This window comes from Nymphalis io, chromosome 11, assembly GCF_905147045.1.
Source record: "Nymphalis io chromosome 11, ilAglIoxx1.1, whole genome shotgun sequence".
NCBI classification, from domain to species: domain Eukaryota; kingdom Metazoa; phylum Arthropoda; class Insecta; order Lepidoptera; family Nymphalidae; genus Nymphalis; species Nymphalis io.
This window is the reverse complement of record NC_065898.1, coordinates 9,273,209-9,290,456: the sequence shown is the minus strand read 5'-3', so window position 1 is coordinate 9,290,456 and position 17,248 is coordinate 9,273,209. Positions and strand designations below refer to the sequence as shown.

The 17,248-nt window shown below is 30.3% G+C and overlaps 1 protein-coding gene across 1 annotated transcript in view; it reads left to right on the top strand.

Moving 5' to 3' along the window:
* Nucleotides 1-13,253, top strand: part of LOC126771947 (early boundary activity protein 2-like) — a 150,009-nt gene extending 136,756 nt beyond the window's left edge. Inside the window, exons 6-7 of the mRNA XM_050492128.1 lie at nt 12,755-12,898; nt 13,100-13,253. Of these exons, the coding sequence (XP_050348085.1) occupies nt 12,755-12,898; nt 13,100-13,238 (283 nt within the window). The 3' untranslated portion in view covers nt 13,239-13,253. The remainder of the gene's footprint in view (nt 1-12,754; nt 12,899-13,099) is intronic.
* The last annotated feature ends 3,995 nt before the right edge of the window (nt 13,254-17,248 follow it).

Here is a 17,248-nt window from a genome sequence, read left to right as displayed (position 1 = left end):
ATATCGTATATTACAACTTAATATAATAATCATATTTTAACACTTATGCCAGTTAAGTTTCCACTACTGTTTTAACAGGGAAGTGGACTAATTTTGATGTTACATAAAATATAACTATTTATGACAAAGTAAAATTTTAACGTAAATATGGTTATGGTTAATTACTAATAAGTATTTTTCACAAGATTATAAAATTTACTTAAACTATTTTTAAACAGATCAATGTGGTTGTATTTTCTATTATGACTATTACAAGATCTTAGAATAAAAGAATTTTTGAAATAATTAGTTTTATAAATGGAAAAGGTATCCTGAGAGCGAGCGTTAAAACGAGGACACTTAAATAAAATCTCACTGAGCAGATATGGAGAATCAATTAAATTATTTAATATTTTGTAAAGAAACATTTGGTCTCTTTGTTCTCTACGTTCTTCAAGTGGCATAAAAACAGAGTCAGGAAAAGTAAATTTGTATCGCAACCTCCTGATAAATTTGTTTTGTATATTTTCAATTAAGTTGACATATTTTGCATATTGTGGATTCCAAACAGTTGACGCATACTCTAAATGTGATCTAACGAAAGCATTGTACAAAATTACAAAGGTATGAATATTTTTAAAATCTGCCCCTTGCCGAAAGATAAATCCAAGCATTTTATACGACTTCATCACTATTTCCTCAATATGCTTATCGAATATAAGTTTGTTGTCTAGTTGTACCCCAAGGTCTCTCACCTCGGTTACCCTTTTTAATTTAGTATTAAATATGGAATAGTCAAAAATTATTTGTTCTTTTTTTCTCGAAAATGTAATTACACAGCACTTGTCAACATTAAGCTGCAAATTATTAGCAATGCAATATTGTCCTAATTTATTTAAATCCTCTTGTAAATGAAAACAGTCTTGATTATTTTTTATTATCTTAAAAATTTTAGTGTCATCAGCGTATAATAAAACTTGAGAATTTTTGAAACAATTAGTTACGTCATTAATAAAAATGTTAAAAAGTAAAGGGCCAAGGTGAGAACCTTGTGGTACACCCGATGTTACAGGAATAAAACTAGACGTATATCCTTTAATAGCAACGGCTTGAGATCTTTCGCGGAGATAAGATGTAAGCCAACGTAGAAGGTCACCATGTATACCGATGTTGTTAAGTTTTTGTAATAACAAATTGTGCGATATCTTATCAAATGCGTTCGAGTAATCAGTGTATACGACATCTACCTGGAAACCAACTTCCATAGCACTCAATACTGTATGCAAGAACTCACACAGATTGGACTCAGTGGATCGCTTATTAATAAAACCATGTTGGTTACAGGTAAGTAGAGGCCTTAATAATGGAAATATCGTATCATAGACAATCTTTTCAAAAAGTTTTGGAATAACTGACAATTTAGAAATACCGCGATAGTTTTTTATATCGTTTTTATTTCCAGACTTATAAATCGGCGTAATTAAAGATTTTTTCCAAATAGTTGGTAATAATCCGTTGTCCAATGATTTTTTGAAAAGCATTGTTAAAGGCACACATAACACTTTACTGCAGTTTTTTAAGAAAATGGGATGTATTCCATCTGGACCATAACCCTTGGATGTATCTATGTTCGATAAATATCGTTCTACTTTTTTGTCAACAATCTCGATAGAGCTGATGATAGTCTGATTTGCGCTAGTAGAATAGTGATCCACTGTTTGATTTCCACTATTATCCTCAAAAACTGAATGAAAATAAGAATTAAACATATTTGCTATATCGTGTCCATTGTATCCAACTTGAGAGTTAAAATACATTACATTAGGTACAGATGTATGACCTTTTTTAGTCTTTATATAGGACCAAAACTGTTTTGAGCTAAAACGAATATTATTCTCTGCTCGTTCCAGAAACTCATTATAACACGTTCCTTCTAAGTGTTTTGATTGTAGTCGTAATTCAGAGAACTTGTTATAATCGTTTTGTTGGCCATAAATTTTCCATTTTTTGTGGAATTTTAATTTTTTATTAATTAATTTTATCAAGGGTCGCGTAAACCAGCGTGGATATTTATTGATCTCATTTATACACTTAGACGGGACAAATGTCTCTATAATGTGATTTACGATAAGATAGAACGTATCAACTGCCTGACTAATATCTTTGTTTTTAAATTCGTGTTGCCAGTTAACTTTAGCTAATTCAAAATTAATTTTATCATAATCAGCGCTGTGAAAGCGACGTACAACACGAATAGCTGGATTTAAATTTCGCTCAATGGTATTCATATCAACTTTAATACAAAGGGAAGGATGATGTTCATCTTCAGGTTCTGATAAAGGGTCCACACGAGATATGTTACAATTCAGATTGGAAAGTACTAAGTCTAAGAGCCTGTTATTTAAGTTAAGAATATAATTTAATTGTTGTAATCCAGTAAAATTCATAAAAACAAATATTTGATGTACAAGGAGACATTCCGAGGGATTTAAAATATAAATTGAATTATTATTATTTAATGACCAAACAGCATCTCGTATATTAAAATCACCTGTAATAATTATATCATCTTGTGAATTTTTTATAATCAAATCAGATATAAATTCAAAAAAATTAAGCTGTGAATCCGTTTGAGAATTATTCTGTGGAAAGTAACAACAAAAAAGATGCAGAATTTTCCTAATAATACCGCGTTTAGTTATAATTTTTATATAAGTGACTTCAGCACTAGGAAAATTAGGCAACTGAACATTTCTCACATCAACATCAATTTCGCGACGGACCGCTATCAGAGTACCACCTCCCTTTGTCATTTCTAACTGCTCGTAATCACGGTCGTTACGATAAACATTATATCGAGCATCAAATAATTCACTGTCAAAGATTCCAGGTAAAAGCCAAGTTTCTGTTAGGCAAATAATGTCATAATCGCAATTAAGCACGTTTTTATAAAATTGATTAGTTTTAGTCCTTACGGACCTCGGACGTTTTGATAAAAAATATTTAAGAACATGTTGAATACTTAAAACACAAATAATAATTGTATATATTACATATCTGTAATAAAAATTCCTTCATAGTTTCTATTTCTAATAAGTCATAAATAAATGATTCCCGCAATGAACGCTGCTCAGATAAAACGAATAAAATCATAAAAGAATATACAACACTAACAATAAAATAATAACTAAAAAAGTCATGAAAATGGACATTAACTAAAAAAGTAAAAGTAAAGTTATGAAAAAATACTAACAAAATAAAATTAGACACTTGAAACTTATGTTTTAAATAATACAATTTCGCACTTATACGATTTTTTTTAAACAATCTTCAGAAGTGATGTGCAGGACAGGCGAGCTTTCTGTGCGTCTAACCATAATCGTGCAGTTACGTACCCAACAAAACAAATAACCCTTTTCCTTTGACTTTCGCTTTGCCTCATTGAATAAACTTTTATTGCGAGTAGAAAGGTGATCATTAACGTAAATTTGATTTTGCATTCCTGAAAATCCTATATCGCAAGCTCTTATAGTTTTTAATTTTCGAAGCAATGACAAAAAATCGTCTTTTTTGTAACGAGCTTGCATTTTTAAAATAATTGTTTTAGGCCTGATGCCATTGGAATCATTCTTAGTCGCTACTCTTGTGATAAAGTCTATGTCAGTAACCGGGTTCAAAGGGAAATTGCACTTATCAGCGAGCACTTTTATTAACTGTATAAGGTTTTCGCCTTTCTTTTGGGGAACTCCACTAATTTGGATATTTGAACGTCGAACCCATTGTTCATTCTTGTAATGGCTATCTTTTAAATCTTTCATTGAATTCTTTAGCTCATTTAACTCCAATTCGATGTTATGTATTTTTGTAATTTCCTTGTCAAAATTATTAACTTGATCCACGACCATATCAATTGATGATTCAACGAGCTTAATTTTTTTTGTCCATTCGTTTACAGTTTCGGTAACTTTTTTAAACTCATTGGTTATAAAACTTTTAAATGATTCAATAGATGAATTTAAATGAGTGAAACGTTCATCAAAGTGGTCTATTATAGATTTAGTATTCAAGGTCGAATAGGGCTGTGCAAGATCTAAATTGGTTTCGTTGGTGACATTAGGTGTAATGGGACTTTTATTATTATTTTTTTTGGTCTGTTTGCAACTTTGACATTTCCATTTAGCTTTATTCATTGGTAGAATCTTTTTAAAATCTGCAAGCGAAATACCCACGCAGCCATGATGATATATATTTAAGCAAGCAGTACATTTAATAGATTCTTCAACTTTCAATAAGCATAAGCAATGTTTACACTCCATTCTATTCGCTTTTAAATAAATGTAGATAAGCTTTAATGAGTTAACACAGCGTATTCAATTTACCTTGCTCTTCGATAATAGCTCGCGCCCAAAAAGTCATAAGCGCCGCGTATATCGCGTACTTACGCGTTCTCTTTAAATAGTATGCACTTCAATGTAATTACTGTGATTGTTTTAGTATTTTAAATATTTTTATTATACTGTCTTTGTATATTATTAAAAACAAGCACAAATATACTTTAATACTTATTAAACAACATGAAATAAAAAGTCACTTCCAATAACACTTATATAAGGAATTAGGGATTATTTTGTATAGCACAAACGATATAGCACCGTACGTCAACTGTCCACTGTACTAATAATTTTACTAACAAAGTCAGTAGTAGTAGTTTGTTTTGTTTTACTTTTGTAGGATTTTCGGCGGTATGTGTTTTCCGAATATTCGTCACTAGAAACACCCGATTTATTACATGTTTATTACATATGAAATGGTAATTGATGATGTTTCCGTTTTTTTTCTTTTCAGCTTTTACTTAAGACATTCTATTTCAGCGTGTAATTCTTTTATAATATACGTCTTTTTAATTTCGGGTAAATTCAACTCAGTCAGTTTGCGTTTCTTTGTCACACATCAGTTTATTCTTGACATATTTTAAATTATTTTTCTTAGATTTTTCATTACAATATTTGGGTGAATACTCTTTGGCTTGTATTAGGAAGTGGCAGTGGCGCTGGCTGCAAAAATGTAGTATTAGATTATTAATTCGAATATTTAAAAAAATATTTATCTTAAATATTACCTACTGTAGAGCTAATAAAGCTGCTTAAAATGCTTACCACAGTTCTTGTCCCGTGATGAAGGTCCAGTAAGGCTTGCGCAGCGTCCATATCAGATATTACAAATGAAGTAATCATTTTAACTGGTAATTAAATAATTAAACAAATATTTCTTAATAAAATCTAAGAAACACTAAGAAACAGTAATCGACTATCGACAAACTACATCGATTACTGTTTATCGATTCGATTTTGTTTAGGTTATAGTTCAAATAAGCTTCCTATACCAATTGTCAGCAGTTATTCAAAATAGCATTCTTTTCAATTGTCCTTTCCAGGTATAAAATATAAGGTTTTCGGCTAAAATCTTAATATTTCTATCTGTATCTTTATAATCTAGTAAGTATATTAAAGTTGTACTAAATAATATAACTGATTAAGTCCAAATATACAAATTTCATTATTTAGTAATAATATTTTGTCTGAAAAAATACATGTTTAATATAATATTTTCATAAAATCAATTAACAAATTTGAACGTAAACATTTTTTAATGAAAAAAATTTATTTAAGCGGGCGGCCTAGCTGATAATGTCATGATTAGTTTATGTTATGTAAGTACGATAACCCACATAACATAATGTCGGAGAGAATACTGTAAGTCTGTTCAGCTAGAGTTCCCATTACATTTTGTTTGTTTTATAATAAATACAAATTATATAAATAAATATTAAATCATCTCGCATGAGTACATATAAAATTTGCGAGGCGAAAAGGTTTTCTACGGAAAGGATAACGGAACTTCGAAATCGAATCAATATAGGTGTAGCAGTACGCATAGCAACAAGAATACACACGCCACGCATGCCTCATTATACAACGTCATCGTTTGAAACAATGAATAGTTCTGAAAAGAACTGTTTATTTGAAACAAGAAGCAGCATGCAATGACGTAGTATGAGGTAATGTCAAGCTCTTAAAAGAGCTATTTTATATTCATATAATAATCTTCGCTTCAATTGGCTTCACTTCTTCAACGAAAACAACTCAACTTGCTGACTTCTTGAAACACGTCTTACTCCCGCGCTTAATTCCCCACTACCGACGATGCGCGGCTGATTTTACAAATAATCGTTTTACAGCGGCGTCGCGTTCAGTCAGTTCGAGCGGCGCAAACAGTTATTAATTTTATAATGAACCAAACATTTTAGGTCTGTCCTAAATACATATGAAAGTAAAAAATAAAATATAAAATAATATGAGGAAATAGTTGAAGATCTCCTTAGCTATTTTCAAGATGCTTAAATAAATAAATAATATTTTAAATAACATTAAACACTATATAAATAAATAAATTCTCACCGATATTGCCAATTTAGTGTCTCAGTTACTCTTGCAAGAATGGCACTTAAACCTAGTTAGGTAATGTTATGTACATATATAGTTATATTGGCGCTGGACCGTGATGCCATCTGGTTTCATTGTAAGTAATAAATTAAACCAAATTTTTATGTATATTTGTAAAGCGCTATCTAATTCGGAACTTAAACAACACAGGAAATATTATTAACAACTTTTTGCTATAAAGTGAATAAAATGTGGAATAATAAATTATAATTCATAATTTAAAGAACTTTCTCATTAAAATAATTTTGGTATGATCAATGAGTTAAGCAAGTCACTAACATTTTGTACTTACGGTGTTAACACTATGATTTCCTTACAGATTATTTTAAGTAACGAATTAAATAAAATAAGATTTAATAGATATTTTGGGTATGTTTTATGATTATCTAATATTGTTTTAATAATTTTGAAATGTAAATATGATTTATTTTTGTCGCGACTGTGTAAACTCGATATTTCCGGTGCATGTTTTTATTATAGTGAGTAAGAAATAATTAAGCTAATTGAAATATATTTCGACTTTTAATTAAGATTAAAAATAATTTAATATTTTTTTTTATAATTATAAACAAATATTGATTTCATTGTCAGTATAAGTAGGTACTTATTAATTTGTTTCATTATTCACTTATTTATGTTAGAATTTATATTAGTCAATAATGGCTTTTATTTATTGATTGATTTTTTCCATATAAGTAGGTGATTAAAGTATTATATTGTCAGCACCACATTACAGCGCCACGCACAATATAGACCATAGATTAAATAGAATCGCTGTCTATAAATAATCGAGTATAATAATTTATTAAATATTTTGTATCGTAATTAATGTTAGTCTATTTGGATCATTAGGTCAAGTTTACGTCAAACTTTAGAGTTTTCGAAGTAAGATCGAAGAGCTTAATGCGTGTCAGTATTTTAATAAATATCTTTGTGTTAAAATAAAAAAAAAACTTATATGTAAAGTCTAGATCGAGAGACAGAGAAATATGTGTAAGGTTCCATTTTATAAAAAAATAATTCGATTGGTAAGAAATAAGTCTTTATTCAATTACAAAATTCTTAATGTTGTCTAATAATGTCTAAAGCCTCCTAACCCTGTTTTAAGATTATCTCCTTAAGATAACAAAAGCGATTGAAGACGAAGAAAATATATTTTATAAATAGTAACATTTTACAACTTCAATAAATTTTATTCATAATATTAGAATTTTAAAGATTTCTAATTGTCGAGAAAATGTATAAGATAACTCTAAAATAATACAGCAGTAAAGCGCTTAAACATTAAGTGTTTCAAAGACAATAAGTAACAATAGTCGTAATTTTTATGATCCCTTTTAGGGTACTGGACAATGAAAGTAGATAGGAAACCTGAAGGCTATAAAACATTATTTTATAAATGCAAGTTCTTGGTAGCTTAATCCGCTGTAAAACAAAATTTTATTCAATATTAAACAAAAGAAGATAACAGAAAGGAGCCGAAACTACAGCCAGTTTAGGTAACTGATTATGAAACAATGGGAGTCGTGTGGTGGTTAAGAAACAGCCCCTCGACTCGAGTTGCAAATTTTCGTCAGTCTTGAGTCAGACGTTGACGTTGACGTTGTGATATTGTAAAGTGACCACCTAATTGGCAATATCAGTGAGTATATATATTGATTTATGTAGTGTTTAATCTCGAAAATAGCTAAGGAGACCCTTAACTATTTTCATATATTATTTTATTTTTTACTTTCATATGTATTTAGGTCAGATCTAAAATGTTTGGATGCATTAAAATTAATAACTGTTTTTGCTTAATCAAAATGCCGTAGTGGATTTTGAGAAGACAAATGTAAAAAAATCCAAAACTCATTTAATATAAAAAACTGTTGCCAATTTTCTATAAAAACATGATAAACCTATATTGATTCGATTTTAAGGTTCCGTTAAAAACCTTTTCGTCTCGCAAGTTTTATATATACTCATGCGAGATGATTTAATATTCATTTATATAATTTGTATTTATTATGAAACGAACAAATATTTAATTTTTATTGTTTATTAGTGATTTACTAGATGGTGAAAAGATTTAATTCACTATTTTTAAATATAGAAATATGTCCAGGGAGAAAAAAAGTGGTATGCAATGAGACCTCATTATTTTTAATTTTATTTTGCAAATGATTTAAAAAATAGACTTTAAAATTTAATGGGAACTCTAGATGAAGTCTCTCCGGCATTCCAATTACCCACATAACATAAAATAATCATGACCTTATAGGCTAGGCCACCCGCTTAAATTTAGTTGTTTAATTAATAAATGTTTGCGTTCAAATTTATTGTTAATAGATTTAATAAAAATATTGTATTAAACATGTATTTTTTCAGACAAAATATAATTACTAAATAATGAAATTTGTATAATAAGGGTTAACAAACATTTCAAAAAATGATTTCATTTAACTTTATTTGGACTTAATCGGTTATATTGCTTAGTACAACTTCAGTATAATACCTACTAGTTTAAAAAGATACAAGTAGAAACATTCGTTCTAGAAAAGAGCATCCAAAAGGATAAGGAAAATAAACAATAGGTTTATTGAGGTTGCCTTGTTATACAAAGTAATGCATAAAACATGTACCTTATATTTTATACCTGAAATGGACACTTTAAAATCACGGTACCTTGAATAACTGCTGACAATTGCTATCGGAATCTTATTTGAACTGTAACTACTAAACAAAATCGAATCGATAATTTTACTGTTTCTTAGTGAGCTTTTATTAAGAAATATTTATTTATTTTAAATTGCAATTCATTTCCCTTTACAAGATGTTCACTGATATCGAGGCGGCTGAAGCGCTGCTTGAGCTTCGCTACAACAACACAAACAAAAATCGAATCGATAATTTTACTGTTTCTTAGTGAGCTTTTATTTAGAAATATTTATTTATTTTAAATTGCAATTCATTTCCCTTTATAAGATGTTCACCGATATCGAGGCGGCTGAAGCGCTGCTTGAGCTTCGCTACAACACACGTGGTAAGTGATAGCTTCTTTTATTATAGATAGATAACAAATCTGAATAAGGATTAATTTTAATTTATAACGTTTAAATTTTAACAGTCGAAACAATATCTATTGGCGTCGCAACGCAGGTAACGATAAAACTAAAATGGTTTCTTTTGAACTAAGGATACCTAAGTAGCCAACATTTGTCTCCCAATAAATATCAAACAAAAGATTTCGTTACACATGAGACAGTACGCAACCGATGCATTTCTCAAATGTTTTAGATCAATTAATAACCGAAGTAAAATATTATTGGAATATTGTAACGATACTATTACTGACCGAACTATACTATATTTTTAACTTATATACCTCCATTGAATACACGGGCGAAAATTTGTAAAAAATAATTTAAAAATTTTCAAGCGAGCCACCTAGCTTAATTTAGGGGAATCATATAACTGTAAAAACGGTCATTATATATCTAAGCCTAAATTTATTTAACTGTGACCAGCCTTATAGTTATTAAGACTTATAAAATCTCGTATATTTTATGAATATAATAAATTGTAAGAAGATCGTATATCGATATCGAGATCGCGTCGTAGTATACATTTTTGAAGCATTTATTTTTCGACAGAAGCAATCTCACATTAATCAATACGGTTTTTTTAATCTTTACTATATCCTCGTATATAAAATATATAAATGGAGTACCTATGGTTAATATATACCTACCGAGGTACTAATTAGTATTTGAGTTCTTCAAAAAGTTGTATAACTATTAAGTATGTATACCATATAAAATAATAATCGACAAATAACAGATGTGCTTAAATAATTATAAAAACAATAATCTTCTGCGAAATCGTGAACAATATTATTTTGTCATGCATTGATTGTGTGTAAAAAGTGAGCTCGTCGGGAAAGAACGCGTAAACCTTAAGGCCCACGATAATAGTTTTACTCAAATATCTTCCATGTACAGACAGTGATCAGTTACATTTTATTATATATATAGGTATAGGTATAGATATAGTAAAAGACTAAGTGTTCGAAATATACGATTAAATTAAATTAAAAAGTTTTTTGTTTTACCTTGAAAACTTTCAACGCTAGGCGAGCCAGCCAACTGACGATGATTGGTCGGCCGCCGAGTTACAGTACTGATTCAAACATTTACAATTATGTCAATAGGTTACGATTAAAAGTGGTATATTAGCTTTGGGTTACCTTCTCCTGTATATAACGTATTCCCTTTCGACAATAGAAAATCAAAAATAGGAAAGAAGCAATGCAATGCTGAATGTTCTATTAAGCCAGTCATAATAGGTTTACTCTTAGCCATTTAAGTCATAAATAACAAGATTTTCTTTTATTTTTCAGCCGCAAATCAATACCCATATATACCCATGCCAACTCTACCCGAGAGGAACGCTCAGAATCTTAAACTGACATTCGATCAAGGAACGCAGACCGATCCTGTTCTCGATTATCCTTCAATTGTCAATTTAGAAGAACTGGAAACGGCATTAAAACACTTGTACCAGCAGGTCCTAGCCGTATTATCTAATACTGAAATAAATCAAAGTCGATCAATAATGGATAGGACATCTGAAGATCGAGGAGTAGATGAGAATGAAGAGATTTTAGCAGTAGAAGAACCGACCATTGTTCTTCAAAATACGTCAAGTGTTGAGCTCGAAATGGATGAGATGGCTGGTGGCTTAAAAATACGTAGAGTATCAGCGCAGACTACTAACGCATGTTTGCCATTGTCGGTTAACAATGTTGATATGGTTTGTATGTTTATATATTATTCATGTGTATACATAAGTAGTTAAGTATACAAAATTTAATTACCTCAAAAGTTCGACGTAAACTTGAGCTTATGATCCAAATAGACTTTAATATTAGCACAGAATATATAACGTATCTCTCTATCACTGGCGTCCAATGGGTAAAAGTAATTTACTGAAAGAGACCAGGTGCAGATCTAAAGGCTTTCGTGCTTTCCGAGGCAAGGGTGTTAAAACTGCTAACTTCGGAAGTCCGAGCTGCTACTGACAATTTCTTCAAAAAAATCCAGCAACATTATTATTGGTCCATCCGGGATCTTTATATATGTGCTTCCACAACTTAAAGGCTGCAAACATATTTATATTACATAGGACTCATAATCAACTGAATTATAGAATTTCTATGGTCCTAATTTGATTTCAAAATTATTAAATAAAAACAAATTGCATTAGACTAAAGTTATTTTTTATTATGAATTACAATACAAAAAATTTAATAAATTATTATACTCGATTATTTTAAAGACAGCTATTGTATTTATTCTCTGGTCTATTTTGTATGTGGCGCTGTAATGAGGTGCTGACTATATAATACCTTAATCACCTGTTTATACGGAAAAGATCAATCAATAAATAAAAGCCATTATTGACTAATATAAATTCTAACATAAATAAGTGAATAATGAAAAAAATTAACAACTACCTACTTATACCGACAGTGAAATCAATATAATTATTAAAATATTTTTAATTCGTAGGTTTCAATTGGAAACGGCAATGTCACCGTGCCTGCCAGACTAATGGCAGAAATCGATTGGACTTCCCACACCTCAGCGACGAGACGATTGTTGCAATCCGTCTTTCCTAGTAGGTAATTACTAATTCCGGTTAACATTTAAACAGAAATTAATCAAATCCATTATTTCTTACATTGTCCTTGTATTATGCTCCGTTTTAATTATTCTAAGTGAAATTAAAATATATTTAAAAAAATATACAGTTTAATTAATAACATAATAATAACCGAGATTAATATTTGAAAGCATTTTTCATTTAGATTAAGCCTAATAAAATATGGTACGTAAACGAATTGTCTCGGTGGTCAAGTTCGTTTAATCCGCTGCTGATCCCGACGTCCCAGGGTAGACAATGACTGACAAACTAGCAATGTACAGTTTTTTTAATCCGATCCTATACGGGGAAAAATATAACGATTTGAGACAATACTTAAGTCGATCGTCGATTTGCGATTACCTATCTACAGAATAAATGAATGCACCTTGAGATGTAAAAACATTATTTGAAACAGATTATACATTAATTAAAAAAATGTCCCTAATAAACGAAGTTATTAGAGTCACTTGCCTCAAACTGAAATCTGCGGCACCAAATGTTAAAATAAAGGACTATGTCTTAATACGTTAAGTATCTTTGAAAATATTAATAAAAATGATTAAATTAAAAATAAACCTTTTAAGAATTCTAGCCACTCATTCCTTAACTGGAAAGCAGTCACCAGCGTTTGCGAATAAACCACCGAAAAAGCAATTGGACCCCAAATTAGTAGACGATATTGTCAACACCGTCGCTGAAAGGTGCAATGTTCCTAAAAGGATTGTTAGGTTGGTATTCATATTTTAATCCCATAACTTTTGTACCCTTAAACTTTTTAATGGTTAGATATTTTATTAAGAAAATAGAATATATTTGTATTATACCATCTAACAAAAATTTTTTTATCTAAAATTAATTATTAAAAGTAATTAAGCAAATGACAAAATATGTTTTTGTAGTCCGGAGACTTAGTGTTAAAAAAAATACAGGAGTTCAATTACGACGAAATGTTCGGACGAAGCAAAGTTATATAGAAATCGTCAACGGTACAGAAAAAAGCGCGAACAACAAAACCGAGAGAACGTCCCGCCATCTTCTGCGACATCGGGCGAATCCACCACTGTTTGAGATTAAGGAGACAAAGATCTAAAATCAATTTTTACCATTTATTCAATTATATATTATTCAATTGAAAATATGTAATTACTATTAAATAAAATATATTTTTTAGCTTTTTTTTACCACAATGACCATAATGAATCAAGTACAAATTTAAATGTCATTACCAACAAACCGCGGTAACTGTAACTATAGATATGAAAATAAAGCATAACGGTATCTTAGTTTTTTTTTTTGCTCATAAATATAACAGCATCGAAATAACCCAATGTAAACATGTAAAGTTTAATCTAAGATCGAGGGTACACATTTGAACATTTGTAGTAGCAGGGTCAAGTAGGTACCTACCACTGAGTTTTCATTTTTAATTTGTGTCAGTCGTTCGCGACTGTCAACCATTGTAAAGCAGTGTAATAGATTAATCTTATGACTTTCTCTCTATAAAAAGAGTCGTACGTACTTAGTTACTTAACTCAAAAAAAATATTAAATTTATTATTATTTTAGTAAAGACGAGAGAATTAAAATAATTCGATTCATACAGAATTTTCGTGTCATATAAACTACATTCATTGGATGTTTATTTAGGGTTTAGTAATTTTAGTATCGTCTATTATAAGTTAGTTATCATAAAACTAAATCGTTTTTAAATTAATTTTCAAATTAAGCTTTTAAAATTGTCGCAATTCGTACCACTGGCACGACTTACACGACTACCACTGTTACGAATAAAATAATACCTTTACAATTTTACCTATATGTTTACAATACATTTGCACTCCATAGATTGGAGACATATTTGAGGCTGCAACAATGTTGGTTAAGATTTGCTTTTAGTAGGTACGCCTTAGTAACCTTGTTATGGAGTTTGATGTAATCTTATAATCGGTAAGTTACAATAATAATCAATGAATCGGTAATCTAAAGTTATAGTCAGACAATCATCATTGTATAAATACAATTACTAGGTAACTAAAATTCACTAAGGATTCACAAAAAAATGGCGTATAGATTCATATCGTAGACAGAGAAAGTAATAGACGCAATGACGATTTCCTTCTTACTTATACAACGAAAGAGAACGAAAATTACGTTACAAAAGACAAAGATAGAATTGTAAAATATTTTGTTCCTTATCGCATAACTAGTGTATTATCATATATTTATATATCAGTTCATTGTGTTTATTGTTCAATTTTTGCTTATTTTTATGTTAGAAAACTATTCTAACCCAGTGAAAACCATCCTTATATCATATCGAAGATTATCCAATGGTGCATTGTCGTTTTATTTCATGTTAAAGCGATAGCAAGTAGCAAATTGCCGGCGTGTATTATCACGCGTAAGAATGACGGTTTTATCCCTAATTATAGTTTATCAGTGATCATTATTGATGTTATAGTACGCAACCTTATGTCGCATTAAAATCCTGAACATAATAGGATTTTCTGTTGTTTATTAATCATAACCTATAATTATTTATCACGTAAGTGCCGGCAGCGTTAGCTAATGAAATGTCTGTGAATGCAGTTACTATGGCAACATTATACGCACACATTGACATACTAATTCTGTCTCAATCGCGGTTTGACGGCCCCTTGGTCTATTAGTTTCTCTGTCTAAGTCAAGTATCTAATGTTTCAATTTTCCAACTATGCTGTTAACCACCCTAGGTGGGACAAGGAATGTTGGCATTTATTATCTGTAATAAGTTAAATGTTAATATTTTCAATTTAACTTTTTAGCTTTTATTTGATAGTTTGCTCTTTTACATAATACTATGTTTTAAGAATGAATTAGATAACATATGAAGAATTTTCTATCATTGAGATAGGGTCCCCACCCTATCATACTAAATTTTAATTAATATATTTAATATAGAAAAAAAGGATCATGAAAAAAACAGATTCAAAACGCAATTTTTCCCGTACCCATAACGAATATCATAGATTATTTCTTATCTCAACCGTAGACAGAGAAACTAGTCTATGATCTCAAACAATTATATCATGTCAATTGAATGTCAAAGTTTGTTTATTTGTCTTTACTCCTCTAGTGGTTAAAAGAGGCTTTAAGTAGGTGTAATGTAAGGAGTAAAACTTAATATATATATATATATATATATATATATATATATATATATATATAAATATTCATATCACAATTTATAATGGTATATCACTCACACTACAGTAGTACCGCAGGCAGATAAGCTTAGTTTCTCTGTCTACGAGTAGTACCCTTAATTTCACTGCACTCAATGATTACCACATTAAAAATGAAGTTGTTTTGATTCATTTTATTGTTTTGTAAATATTAATGTTTGAGTAAATTAAAACGACAGCACCCGTGTCTATGTTTTATTGAAAATTTTCAGTTGGTAGGCGAAAATATTATTCAATTAAAAAATTAAATTTCAATAGTATATGGTTAAAAAAATGATATGACACGTTTTCAATATTGCATGCAGCCAGCTCTCCTCCTAGTTCCAGGCTTGAGACTGGCACTACGAGTCCCTATCCAGCGGCGGAACTACGTAGCGTCCAGACGTTCACGATCCACGTTAAGAGAATACTGCATTTCATCTGAAACATTAGATAACATAATCGGTATTCTAAATTTTCAGAACTTAATTATTTTTCAATATTATTTATTGGAACCCACTACATTTATTGGACAAATAAAATAGCCACATATTAGATTGATAATCTTACATACCTGAAACTTGTGTCCCGGTTCCCCTGACCCCAAATAACTAATTCTAATTTTTAGTTTACTATTAATTAGATGAATTCGAGCAATCTGATTCATGAATCCGATTGCTCGAATTCATGGAGAAATATTTCTTTCTCAACTATTTTCCGCTTCTTCTTATTTTGTTCACGGGTTCTAAACATTTTGCTTTCGTCAGCACATTTCGTGGGTATGCTGGTTCTAAACACAAGAAATAGGAAAAATTAATACAAACTGATATAAAATCAATATATCTTTACATTAATGAAAGTTAGTTAAGCTTTACCTTACTACATTCTCTGGTACAGAACAATTTTCTACCACAGTTTAAACAATATCATATCAGGTTTGTCAGGAAAAGCTGGTGAAGGCTTTCCTGTTAGCGAATGAGTTGCCAATGCCCTGAAAAGAATATTGTTCCATGATAATATGAATATCGACTTTGAAGTGGTGAACATATCCAAGAATGTCACTTAAACCTACTTTCTTGAAAAGACAGCTGTCAAAAATTTACGAGTGCGATTCGTACAAGATGTCCAGTCCATGTTTTTGAAAAGTCTGGCTGGAACTGATGGATTTTCGTCTCCAATTAAAACCTAAAAGTATTAAGTTTATCTTCTTCTTCGTCGTGACACTCTTGTCAGAGCGATCGTGGTCGCCATGAAGTATTATGAATTATTCGGCGCAGATGTGAAAATTATTCGCCTCACGAGCCTTCGCCATATGTCCCTGTTAGTGGTAAGCCTCGTGCATTCATGCAAAGGACCGCCAACAGTTGTTTTTATTTGGCCGGTCCATCGCATGGGCGTCCTTCCACGTGGTCTGGTGCCATCCACCTTGCCTTGAATGACAAGGCGCTCTATGGAGTTATTTCCTTGCCTTGATTTAGTTTATATTAATTATTAAATATATTCCGTTTAAAATAAACTAAGGCGCCAAAACCCATACCATTTCTTTATTTGACTAATTCGTATTTCTTAGTTTTAAAGTTCTTTTCTCTTCTTTACGAGCTCTCATGTTACTGTTTGTAAAGTCATCGCGTTCATTTGCAAATGTTGAATCACAGTTTCCAAGAGGACTCTAAAAATAATTATAAATAGAAGTTATTTAGTGATGTCAAATAATTAACATTAAAAAAACTATATTATTAAGCAAGTAATATTTTACTAACAAAGTCAGTAGTAGTAGTTTGTTTTGTTTTACTTTTGTAGGATTTTCGGCGGTATGTGTTTTCCGAATATTCGTCACTAGAAACACCCGATTTATTACATGTTTATTACATATGAA